Source organism: Scyliorhinus torazame, chromosome 4 (genome assembly GCF_047496885.1).
Source record: "Scyliorhinus torazame isolate Kashiwa2021f chromosome 4, sScyTor2.1, whole genome shotgun sequence".
In the NCBI taxonomy this organism is placed as follows: Eukaryota; Metazoa; Chordata; class Chondrichthyes; order Carcharhiniformes; family Scyliorhinidae; genus Scyliorhinus; species Scyliorhinus torazame.
Window position 1 is genome coordinate 300,091,631 of NC_092710.1, and position 13,408 is coordinate 300,105,038.

The window sequence follows — 13,408 nt, forward strand, 5'->3', positions numbered from 1 at the left end:
CAAACCTACGATCACTACGATCTAGAGGGACAATAGTGGCAGATACCTGTGAACCCCACCACCTGGAGGTTCCCCTTCAAGTCACTCTCCACCCTGACTTGGAAATATATCACCGTTCCTTCACTGTCGCTGGGGAAACATCCTGGAACTCCTTCCCTAACAGCACAGTGGGTGTACCTACACCCGAAGGACTGCAGTGGTTCAAGAAGGCAGCTCACCACCACCTTCTGAAGGGTAAATAGCGATGGGCAATAAATGCTGGCCTAACCAGCGACGCCCACATTCCATAATTGAATTTTTAAAATACCGAACAGCAATGTGGTCGATTCTTAAAAGCACTCTGAAACGACCGGGGATGTACATGGAACATAAAGTGCACAAGGAGGCCATTCAGCCCATCGAGTCTGCACCCACCCACTTAGGCCCTCACTTTTACCCTATCCCCGTAACCCAATAACCCCTCCTAACCTTTTTGGACACTAAGGGCAATTTAGCATGGTCAATCCACCTAACCTGCACATCTTTGGACTGGGAGGAAACCAGAGCACCCAGAGGGAACCCACGCAGACATGGGGAGAACATGCAGACTTCACACAGACAGTGACCCAGTGGAGAATCGAACCTGGAACCCTGGAGTTGTGAAGCCACAGTGCTATCCACTTGTGCTACTGTGCTGCCCACTTCTGATGTACTTCTGAGGCTATATAAGGCTCTGGTCAGATCCTCGTTGGAGTATTGTGAGCAGTTTTGGGCCCCATATCTAAGGAAGGATGTGCTGGCCTTGGAAAGGGTCAGTTCACAAGAATGGTCCCTGGAATGAAGGATTTGCCATATGAGGGACAGATGAGGACTCTGGGTCTGTACTCGTTGGAGTTTAGAAGGATGAGGGGGGATCTTATTGAAACTTACAGGATACTACGAGGCCTGGATAGAGTGGACGTGGAGAATATGTTTGTAGGAAAAACTAGAACCAGAGGACACCATCTCAGACTAAAGGGACGATCCGTTAAAACAGAGATGAGGAGGAATTTCTTCAGCCCGAGGGTGGTGAATCTGTGGAACTCTTTGCCGCAGAAGGCTGTGGAGGCCAAATCACTGAGTGTCTTTAAGACAGAGATAGATAGGTTCTTGATTCATAAGGGGATCAGGGGTTATGGGGAGAAGGCAGGAGAATGGGGGTGAGAAAAATATCAGCCATGATTGAATGGCGGAGCGGACCCGATGGGCCGAGTAGCCTAATTGTACTCCGATGTATTATGGTCTCAAATGGCCCAGCATTTCAAGGGCAATTAGGGATGGGTAATAAATGCTGGCCCAGCCAGCGATGCCCAGATCCCATGAATGAATAAAAGAATATCAAAAAGAGTTCCAGCCCCAGGGGAACACTCGCGTGTACATCCCTCCAGTCTGGAAAACAACCATTCACTATTACTTTTTTCTCTCTCTTAGCCCTTGTATTCATGTTGTCACAGCCCCTTTAATCCCATGGGTTTAACTTTTGTTAACCAGTCTAGTCTGTGGTACTTTGTGAAACCATACTACCCTCATTAAACCTCTCCATTACCCATTCAAATTAATTAAACATGATTTGTCTTTCACAAATCCATGCTGATCTCTACGCCTTAGCCTATACTTTTCCAATAGTTTTATCCCAGTTTATTGAATCCTAGTTTAGGGGCTATTTAGCACACTGGGCTAAATCGCTGACTTTGATAAGCAGACCAGGCCAGCAGCACGGTTCAATTCCCTGAACAGGTGCTGGAATGTGGCGACTAGGGGATTTTCACAGGAACTTCATTGAAGCCTTCTTGTGACAATAAGCGATTTTCTTTTTTTTTCATCTAAAGGTCTCCCTACTACTGATGTTAGGCGGATTGCCATGCTGTGTTTATCCCTGTAGGGGATACAAACAAGGATGTAACATACAAAATTCTCCAGTCTGTTGGTCCAGTCCCATATCCAAGGAGGATTGAAAATTGTGGTGAGACCCTTCATAATTTCCACAATTCCTGTAACAAAGTGGGATATATCCCATCTGGATTGGGTGGCTACAATGGCAGCTTAAGTTTTAGGATGGCAGGTGGATTAAATCTCCAGGGTAAAACCTGGAAATGAAAGTTCAATCAGGTGAAAAGAAGGGGAGGGGGGGAAGAGCACCTCCTTCAGAAGCCTCCTCGCCAGTGAATGTAAGTCAAACTAATTAATTGTATGTGAAGTGCTTCTAAGAGATGAAATAGGATCTAAATGTAAAACATTTTGGTGGAGGAAGCACCACCAACTCTTCAGCCCACCCCGTAGACTCACAAAGCTGATTTCAGCCTCCAAAGAGTTTATTTGTAATTTGAACATTACATTTTATGAGAGCCAAAGAAAAGGAAAGTTCTTTATTCCCCTGAATGTTTCTATTTCCTTCCGTGACGTGTATTCCATTTCGTCATTGACAACTGTCCACCCTCAGAATTGGCTCTCCCTTAAACACATTTCACATTGCATCATTATGACCTTTGACCCTCAGTGTGTGGAACAGCTGAGCTTGTCCACATTATACATTTGTCATGACTCATATATCGGTCTCTGTTTCAGTAATACTCATGTCAGACACTGGCCCGCTTTGCTGTCTGAAGAAAGACATAGCATCGTGCATTTGATTTGCCTTAGTCACAACTTTAACTGTTCTTCCGAAAGGTCTTCAGGTTTGTTTCTTTCCTGAAGCAGCTTCATACTGGGGGGGTGGTAGATGGTTGTGCAGCAGTAATGTTGCTGGACTAGTAATCCAGAGGCCCAGCCTAATTGTCTGGGGGTGTGGGCTCATTTCCTCCCATGGCAGCTGGTGGAATTGAAGTCCAATTAGTAAAACAAAGATAAATCTAGCTTCAGTAATGGTGACCATAACAGATTGTTGTAGAAGCCCAGCTCATTCACCAATCTGCCATCCTCACATGGTCTGCATGTGACCCCAGACCCATGTGGTTGGCACAGCAAGCCACTCAGTTCAAGGGCAATTAGGGATGGGCAAATTCTGGCACTGCCAGCGACACGCACATCCCGTGAAATAATTAACACTGCTGCTGATCTCTGATAGTTTTCTCTGAAGGAAACTAAAAGATGTCTCAGAGGTTAACCCAATTTGAGCACTTGAAAGTCAAAACAGTCGTAAAATACTGTCCTCAAAATGCAGTGTAGTTTGTTTCCAATGTGTTCTGTATTGTCTGATTCATTATCTCCACTGTGTATTGATCCAGCTCAGTATGTAGCTGCTACTAGCATTGAAAGCTTGCTTTCGCAGGAAGATTTGTGGCTTATTGATGTTCTTATAACTGCGGAAAAGCTTGAAGCTCCTCAATTCTAGTTCCTTCAGAAGGCTGTACCAATACCGAACAACATCACTGTCGTTTCCACTGACCTCGAACCCAGGCCAGTGTAAATGGATTGCAAAAATCAATTGTCCAATTTCCTCAATGACATTTTCCAGAATAAGATTTTCGAGGATCTTCCACTCTGCACTCTCCAGGTCCACCTTGAGAACATCAATCTAGGAAGAGAAAACAGATTGGATGGAATGCATTCTGAAATCACTGATGCACAAGCAGACTGAACTGGCAATGTATCAAACTAATCAATATCACGACTGCTAAATGACCCACACCACAAACATTACCACAACATCCAGGTTGATACCGCAATGCAGTACGGAGTGAGTGCTGCACTATCAGAGGTGCCATTTTCCACGGGCAAATCTTCATTCTCAGCTGAATGTAAAAGGTCCCATGGCAGTATTGACGATGGGATTATCCCTAGTACTTCAGCCAATAACTATCTCTCAACCAACATTATATGCCCATTAGCACGTTACTGTTTGTGGAATCTTTCTGTGTGCAAATTGACTGCCACATTTCCTACATTACAACAATGACTACACTTCCAAAAAGTATTTTGATTATAAAGCACTCAACATCTTGATGTTGTGAGAGCATACTATATAAAATGCACCCTCACTTTTTTAGTGAATAAATTGTGACAACTCTGACTTTAAAATGTCTGTGGAATCTGTAATTGCTGTTAAGAATTGCATCAATTGTAAAGGGATCTGGTGACTCTTAACCTGGAAGCAGTACTAACAGGAAAGAAAGTAAGATACCAAAAGCCATAGGAGAGAAAGACAAAGCAATTATTATAGTAACAAAGATAGGGGGCGTGATTCACCCAAAAAATGACTGGGTGCGATCCAATGGCCACGCTGCGCCTAAAAAGCAGCTCGCCACGGCACAGCATGGCCAATAAAAGCCAGGAGACCCCTCTCCCGGGATCTACCTGGCTCATAACGCTTCAGGAGATCCAACTCAATCTCACAAGACATTGTGATGCAAATCCTGCCCATTGTGGGTGGGATCACCTTTTGACAAATTTGCATATTAGAGTGAGTCAGCTAGTCTCACTGTAATGTGCAGATTCCTGAGATACCTGACGCTTTGGGATTCATCCCCTTTGCCTTGGGGACTATGGGCAAGCGCTGGTCTGCACAAGGGAGTTCGAGCCCAAAGCCCTGGTTAGATCTCGGGACTGAATATTACAGTGAGATGAGCAGGCACAGGGCAGGCACTCCACTGGCACCTGGTTGCCTTAGCACTGCCAGCCAAGATGGCACTGCTAATCTGGTAGTGCTGAGGTGCCTGAGTGCCAGATTCGCCGTTCCAGGGGTCAGGGCTTTGGATGTCTTGCCTATGAAGTGGGGTGTGTGGGGTTGTTCGAGGTGACAAGGAGGGGGGAGGGGGGTGTACTGATTGTGGCAGCCATTCAAAATGGCTCCCATGATCTGCGAGGAGCCTGATGGGGAGCTCATCTCCCAGTTCAGGAAAGCTCTCGAAGTGTGGCTTCAATGCGGAGAAACCCCTCAAGGCTCCCAAAAAAGGCCAAGTGTCATTGTATAGCGGGGTCAATCTCGGCGCTGCAGCCGCCAGGAACCTCCTCGCCAAACGCACCCAAAAGTGGACATAGAATTCTTTCTGCTGAATCATGCGCTCTGTAAATAGAGAGCTTATATTGTCAGACGTCTCCATGTCACTCTCTTCCTTCACATATCCTGCCAATCTTGCAGGGAAAGAAAAGCAGGTCAAAACCAGAAGACAGCCCACCCAAAATCTAGCAAGGCCAAAGGTCGCAGTGGAGAGGACCAATTGTGAGGCAGGAAACCAGAGCTCACCCCAACCCACTTAAACTCTTTTAACCAAGATCAAACCAATTGCTTCAATCCTTAAAGTGCAAAGCCAAGTGGAGGGAATATATCAAATATTCTCCTCAGTCATCAAATCTGTATGTAGCAACATGGGGAGATGAGGAGGCCATTCAGTACTCCGAGGCAGTTCTACCATTGAGTTAGATCTTGGCTGATCTGTACATTAACCTATGTTTATTCGTAGACCTTGATATTTTTGCCATTATATAGGGGGTCAATCTTGGCACTGCAGCCGCCAAGAAACACCACTCCAAAAGTGCCCAAAAATCCATCGATCTTGAAAATATCAATTGATCCACAACCTTTTGGGAGAGAGAATTCCAGATTTCTACTAACTTCTGTGTGAAAAAGTTCTTCCTGGTTTCACGTCTGAATGGCCTAGTTTTAATGTAAAGATTGTGGGCGTCATTCTCCGACCCCCCGCCGGGGTCCGTGCCGGGGTGGAGGTTGGGGGGGGGGTCCGTGCTGGTGTGGAGGTTGGGGGTTGGGGGGGGGTCCGTGCTGGGGTGGAGGTTGGGGAGGGGGTCCGTGCTGGGGTGGAGGTTGGGGGGGGGGTCCGTGCCGGGGTGGAGGTTGGGGGTTGGGGAGGGGGTCCGTGCCGGGGTGGAGGTTGGGGGGGGTCCGTGCTGGGGTGGAGGTTGGGGGGGGGGTCCGTGCCGGGGTGGAGGTTGGGGGTTGGGGAGGGGGTCCGTGCCGGGGTGGAGGTTGGGGGGGGTCCGTGCTGGGGTGGAGGTTGGGGGTTGGGGGGGGTCCGTGCTGGGGTGGAGGTTGGGGAGGGGGTCCGTGCTGGGGTGGAGGTTGGGGGGGGTCCGTGCTGGGGTGGAGGTTGGGGAGGGGGTCCGTGCTGGGGTGGAGGTTGGGGGGGGGGTCCGTGCCGGGGTGGAGGTTGGGGGTTGGGGAGGGGATCCGTGCCGGGGTGGAGGTTGGGGGGGGGTCCATGCTGGGGTGGAGGTTGGGGGTTAGGGGGGGTCCGTGCTGGGGTGGAGGTTGGGGAGGGGGTCCGTGCTGGGGTGGAGGTTGGGGGGGGGGGGTCCGTGCTGGGGTGGAGGTTGGGGGTTGGGGGGTCCGTGCTGGGGTGGAGGTTGGGGGTTGGGGGGGGTCCGTGCCGGGGTGGAGGTTGGGGGGGGGTCCGTGCTGGGGTGGAGGTTGGGGATTGGGGGGGGTCCGTGCTGGGGTGGAGGTTGGGGAGGGGGTCCGTGCTGGGGTGGAGGTTGGGGGGGGGTCCGTGCCGGGGTGGAGGTTGGGGGTTGGGGAGGGGGTCCGTGCCGGGGTGGAGGTTGGGGGGGTCCGTGCTGGGGTGGAGGTTGGGGGGGGGGTCCGTGCCGGGGTGGAGGTTGGGGGTTGGGGAGGGGGTCCGTGCCGGGGTGGAGGTTGGGGGGGGTCCGTGCTGGGGTGGAGGTTGGGGTTGGGGGGGGTCCGTGCTGGGGTGGAGGTTGGGGAGGGGGTCCGTGCTGGGGTGGAGGTTGGGGGGGAGGGTCCGTGCTGGGGTGGAGGTTGGGGAGGGGGTCCGTGCTGGGGTGGAGGTTGGGGGGGGGGGTCCGTGCCGGGGTGGAGGTTGGGGGTTGGGGAGGGGGTCCGTGCCGGGGTGGAGGTTGGGGGGGCGGTCCGTGCTGGGGTGGAGGTTGGGGGTTGGGGCGGGTCCGTGCTGGGGTGGAGGTTGGGGAGGGGGTCCGTGCTGGGGTGGAGGTTGGGGGGGTCCGTGCTGGGGTGGAGGTTGGGGGGTCCGTGCTGGGGTGGAGGTTGGGGGGGGTCCGTGCTGGGGTGGAAGTTGGGGAGGGGGTCCGTGCATGGCGGAGGTTGGGGGGGGGTCCGTGCTGTGGTGGAGGTTGGGGAGGGGGTCCGTGCCGAGGAGGGTGATGGGAGGGCAAATGTGTTGGTCCACCTGGCCAGGTGCCAGCCTCCAACAGTTGGACCCATGCGGTCCATACCACCTGGCTGGGGGGAGGAGGGGATATGGGCAATGATGACATGTCGTCGTTCCCCTCCCCCCCACCAGGCCGTCATGTTTTCAGACCATCCAGCGATGTTGGCCGCCGTGGTGGCAGCCGCTCATGTCTATGTTGCCCTGGATGAGGAGGAGGAGGAGGAGGAGGAGGAGGAGCGTGCCAGAGAGGCGGCGCAGGCTGCCGCAGAGGGGCAGGCGGCAGCCGCCCAGGCTGGAGGGACACCTGACCGACAGGACGAGGAGGGGGAGGAGGACGTCGCGGCCCCACGGCAACGGAGGCACCCGAGGGCGCCCCGTGTGTACCGGCCCCGGCAGTCATACCAGGACCTCACGGACCGGGAATGCAGGAGGAGACTCCGGATGAGCCGGGAAACCGTGGCACACATCTGCCACCTGCTGGCACACCTGTCACCGCGTGGCACTGGTGGGGGACACCCTCTCCCCGTGTCCGTCAAGGTTACGGTGGCCCTGAACTTTTATGCAACGGGGTCATTCCAGGCACCGAGTGGGGACCTGTCCGGCATATCGCAGACATCGGTGCACCGGTGCATCCGGGCAGTGACAGATGCCCTTTATGCCATGGCGCACCGCTACATCCGCTTCCCCGTGGACCGGGCCAGCCAAGATGCCCGGGCCGTGGGCTTCTCTGCCGTTGCCGGGTTCCCCATGGTCCAGGGCGCGATCGATGGGATGCACGTCGCCGTGCGGCCACCTGCAGATAACAGGGCCGTGTTCACTAATAGGAAGGGGACCTATTCGATGAACGTACAGGTGGTCTGCGACCACCGCATGATGATCCTGCACGTCTGCGCCCGTCACCCAGGCAGTGTACACGACTCATTCGTGTTGTCGCGGTCATCCATCCCCGGCATGTACGAGGGACGCCATCCCCGGCTGAGGGGCTGGTTGCTGGGCGACAGGGGCTACCCATTGCGATCGTGGCTGATGACGCCTATACGGAGGCCACGCAATGAGGCGGAGAACCGCTACAATGATGCCCATGTAGCGACAAGGGGAGTGATAGAGAGGTGCTTTGGCGTGCTGAAGATGCGTTTCAGGTGCCTGGACCTCTCTGGGGGCGCCCTCCAGTATCGGTCAGATAGGGTCGGCCGCATCATTGTGGTGTGCTGCGTCCTGCACAACATAGCCCAGCAGAGGGGCGATGTGCCGCAGGCAGAGGAGGGCGGAGTGGAGGAGCAGCAGGAAGAGGCGCAGTCCTCCCCAGATGAGGGGGATGGGGGCAATGGTCAGGGCAGACGGGGTAGACACAGGCGGGTGGCTGTCCACCGTTACCGGCTGGCCCAGCGGGCATGGGACAGACTGATAGCCGCCCGCTTCACTGACTAGATGGGCGTGGGAATCGGGTAGTATGGCCACAGACCGCACACCATGGCAACAGCCGACCACCCACACCCCCACCCATCCACCCACCCAGCACCCTCACCCCCCTCCCCAACCCCACACACCCCACCCGCATGCACACCACACCCCCCCCCAATTGCCGATCCACCGGCGGCACAACGGGCCGGGCTCACCCAGTTGCGGGTGGACGCGTGTCTATCGCAGGCCATGGAGGATGATGACAACCTGCCCTGCGATGAGCTCCTGGCTCTACATCGTTGGACTATGTCTGACCCATGGCCACAGTACCACCATCCACCCGGACCATCCCTGCATGCGGCTGTGACACTGCAGCGCACGGTCCCGTCCTCTGCCCAGGGGATGTTGATGGCGGCCCAGGGAGAAGGGGGCAGACTCACCTGGGGCTGAGGTAAGACCACCCGTCACACACACACTTGCGCTCAATGTACATGACACGCCCGCACACTTTGGACAGAGCACAAAGGCAGCTTCGGTAGGTGTAACATTGACTTTAATAACCAAAGGAGTTCATGCACGTGCCCTAGCCCCTAAAACTCATCTGTGCCCTGCACCCGTGCCAACTTACTCAGTGTCTAATTGTTTGGCCTTACAGGCCCTTTGACTACGTCTACGTGGTTCCCCAGACGGTACAGCAGAACTGGAGGCGGACTCCTGTGATTCCTGCCCTCTGACACTGGATCCCTTTGGCGGCCGTTTCCTGGGGCGTCCTGGCCTAGATGGGCCAGGCTGCGGCCCGGGCGACTGGGATGGCGAGCTGCCAGCCTGTCCTGCCCGTTGCCCACCCGATGCACCTGGGACGGAAGGGGGGGAGTCCGAGGTGTCGCGGTGTACCGGGACCTCCCCTACAGAGGGAGCCGGGACGGACCACACCACCTCCTCCTCCCTCGGGGTGCCCGATGGCCCCCAGGCCTCTACATGGGTGGGGGATGCGAACGGACTGGCCATCCGACGCGCCCCCGACATCTGGCGCTGCCAGTCCTGGAGGCCCGTGCTGGTATCGACAGGGGTCTGCAGGTTTGCAGCCATGGAGCCCAGGGGGTTGTCAAACCCTGTCTGTGACAGTGCGACGCCGGCTCGCACATGGCCACTGGCGCCGATGCCCTCAGCGATGGCCTGCTGAGACTGGGCCATGGCCTGCTGAGACTGGGCCATGGCCTGCTGAGACTGGGCTATGGCGTTGAGCGCCTCTGCCATCTGGCGCTGGCACTGGCTCATGGCCTCCTGTGAGAGGGCAGCCATTTCCTGGGCCACAGACACCGCCTGCACGGAAGGCCCCAGGCCTCGCAAACCGTTCCCCATGTCTGACACCGTCGCACCCATTGCCTCCACCGCGGACGCCACCCGTGCGGTGTCAGCCTGGGAGGCACGCATGACCGGGACCACTCCCAGCTCCTGGACGCGGGTGGACTCCTCCACCTGCGACCGCAGCCGCCGCAAGCCACCCGTCACCCTATTCGCTCGTCTCCGTGTCGGTGGTTGCATCGGATCTATGTGTGGGTGTGGTAACTGCAGGAACCCGGGATCCATCTGGGCGGCAGATGTTCGCTTGGCCTGGGCTGCCCTCCGACCGCCCGGTCCCTCTGCTGCTCCTACCTCCACCTGCTGTACCGGGACGGCTGTGTTGTGCGCACCAGTGAGTGTACCAGACGCCTCATCACTAAAGTGCCCAACCGTGGTGAGTGTTTCTGCGATGGTGGAGGGTGTTGGTGACAGCAGTGGCGTTGTGTCGTGCTCTTCGTCCCACTCTGACTCCATGGCACTTTGGGGTGGGGGTTCGTCTCCACCCATCCACTCTGAGTCACTGTCCGGTATTTCGTCTTCCCGGGTAGGGGTGTCCTGGGTAGTGCTGTCCCGGGTAGTGCTGTCCCGGGTAGTGCTGTCCCGGGTAGGGGTGTCCTGGGTAGTGCTGTCCCGGGTAGTGGTGTCCCGGGTAGGGGTGTCCTGGATAGTGGTGTCCTGGGTAGTGGTGTCCTGGCTCGGATGTGACGGGGGCCTGTGGCTGCCCCCCTCATCGCTGGGTGGTCGCTCCCGCACGTGACGGGGGTGTCGTCTCCCTGTTGCTCCAGGTCTCTCCGTCTCCCGTGGTGTGCGAGGGGCATCCTGCGGGTGTCGCATGCTGGAGGGTCCGGGTCTCTCCGTCTCCCGTGGTCTCCAAGGGGCATCCTGCGGGCGTCGCATGCTGGAGGGTCCGGGTCTCTCCATCTCCCGTGGTCTCCGAGGGGCATCCTGCGGGCGTCGCATGCTGGAGGGTCCGGGTCTCTCCGTCTCCCGTGGTCTCCGAGGGGCATCCTGCGGGCGTCGCATGCTGGAGGGTGCGGGTCTCTCCGTCTCCTCTGGTCTCCGAGGGGCATCCTGCGGGCGGTGTGCATCTGCGGGGATGGGTGCCTGGACGTTTGGTCCTGCGATACACAATGAAGCATGCATGGTTAGACATCAGGCAGTGATCAGGTGATACGGGGGAGGGGGATATAGGGGAGGGGGGATATGGGGACGGGCTGTTGGTGGCTCACTTGCTCATGGGCCCCCGACCTCTGCATCAGCAACCTCCCGGTCCTTAGGTCCGCCAGCCAGTTCCAGGGCCCTTTCCTCGTGTACGGTCAGTGGCCTCTCATCAGCGGGCCCTCCTCCAGTCCTCACATGCTCCCTGGTGTTGTGTGCGCGCTTCTCCTGTGGGGGGGGGGGGGGGGGGGGGGGGGTGGTGGCAGGGGTAAAAGGCAACAGTGTTAGGCAGGTATATGAATGCACGCCATCGGTTGCGCGTGCATTGCAGAGGTTAAGGTTCGGGCTGGATTCACTTGGGGATATGGGGGATATGGGGGAGGGGGGATATGGGGGATATGGGGGAGGGGGGATATGGGGGAGGGGGATATGGGGGAGGGGGGATATGGGGGAGGGGGGATATGGGGAGGGGGGATATGGGGGAGGGGGGATATGGGGGATATGGGGGAGGGGGGATATGGGGGATATGGGGAGGGGGGATATGGGGAGGGGGGATATGGGGAGGGGGGATATGGGGGGATATGGGGAGGGGGGATATGGGGGAGGGGGGATATGGGGGAGGGGGGATATGGGGGAGGGGGGATATGGGGGAGGGGGGATATGGGGAGGGGGGATATGGGGGAGGGGGGATATGGGGGAGGGGGGATATGGGGGTTATGGGGGAGGGGGGATATGGGGGAGGGGGGATATGGGGGAGGGGGGATATGGGGGAGGGGGGATTTGGGGGAGGGGGGATATGGGGAGGCTCACCCTGCCTGCTCTGACGAGGTCGTTCACCTTCTTGTGGCACTGGGTGCCTGTCCGTGGTGTCGGGGCCGCAGCGGTGACGGCCTCTGCCACTTCCCTCCACAGACGCCGGCTGTGGCGTGGGGCAACTCTGCGGCCGTGCCCGGGATACAGGGCGTCCCTCCTCTGCTCCACCGCGTCCAGGAGCGCCTCCACATCGCGTGACTCGAACCTCGGGGCTGAGCGACGGCCAGCCATCCAGTCGGGTGTTGCGGTCGGGCGTTCTGGTCGGGTGGGGGGGAGCTGCGCGGCCTTATGAGCCGTCACGCCGTGCAGCGCGTATGACGCTGCACGGCGTGAACCACTGCGCAAGCGCGGATCCCGTTACGTCGCTGCTAGCCCATTTCGGGCCGGAGACTATCGTCTCATTTTTATGACGTGACGCAAGTGGGATTTGCGCCGTTTTTTGCGCCGATCGGCGGAGTTTCCGCCGATAACGGAGAATTTCGCCCTGTCTCACTTAATTCTGGATTCTCCCACCAGAGGAAGTTGTCTCTGTATCTACCTGAACAAATCCTAATCATCATTCGAAACACAATTAGATCACCCTTCAACCTTCTAAACTCAACAGAATCAAAACCAAGTCAAACTCATGGTTAAAAAAAAAGCTTAAAATAGCAGTACCACCTCATGTGGTATGGTTTAAAATAACAATAGTCTGGGAAGCCAGGAAGTTAATTTGAAAGCGTGTTTAACATGAAATAACACTCACACACACATTCTGTTACTCTCTGTCTGGGTGTTTGTACAGAGAAGTCACTGGTAGTGACTGCCTCATGGGCAGACTAATCTCTAACAAGTGGGCCCATCTGAATGTTCTACAAATGAAATTCAAAATCTATTCCCGAAGAAAACAAAACAGTTTATGTTCCTTCCCATGTGCAATCCAAAGATATGTGTGGAAAATCCCTAACTGCATTAACACTGAGCTTGACGAGCTGATTTGGGACCAGCCGCTCGACTCAATAACGCGCGGCTCTCAATCATCACCAATGCAAGAGCTTGTACAACATCCTGGGCGGAACTGAGTGACGTGAACAAGAGCTGCAAGTTTGAATAAACATGCATATTAAAAAGGGTTCTGAGTTGCAAAGGTTATTGAGCCATCCTCAGTGGAATTATCATTTGCTCACGTTCCCCCTTGAATTTATTGAAAATCTAGATCCAATTTCAAAATGGACTGAGGGGGGAAAGCATGTTCAATTAAGATGGTCTCCGTCCTCCCTGAGGGTTGGTTACAGTAACAAACAATGATAAGTCCATTGCATCTGCGGCTGCAATGGATGTTGCCATGGAAACAGAAACATTTGCATTTCCCACAACAACAGAATAAGCACCAATGATGAGCTCGGCCAAACTCCAGTAATGAATCAGCTTTGCCCTGAAGGAAATCATAAGCAATGTTATTTTATTTTAACTGTCAGTCAGATCCGATTTTTTATTATTCATTCCAGAGATGTGAGTATCATTGGCAAGGCCAACCCTTATTGACCAATCCGAATCGACCTTGACACGGTGGTGATTCTTGAATGTGATCCATGTGGCGTAGGTAGACCCACCGT

The 13,408-nt window shown here is 55.7% G+C and overlaps 1 protein-coding gene across 1 annotated transcript in view; it reads right to left on the reverse strand.

Moving 5' to 3' along the window:
- Window positions 1–2,312: 2,312 nt before the first annotated feature.
- The window catches only part of mettl24 (methyltransferase like 24), a 374,921-nt gene continuing 363,825 nt past the window's right edge, over window positions 2,313–13,408 (reverse strand). Inside the window, exon 5 of the mRNA XM_072500008.1 lies at window positions 2,313–3,532. Within this exon, the coding sequence (XP_072356109.1) occupies window positions 3,218–3,532 (315 nt within the window). The 3' untranslated portion in view covers window positions 2,313–3,217. The remainder of the gene's footprint in view (window positions 3,533–13,408) is intronic.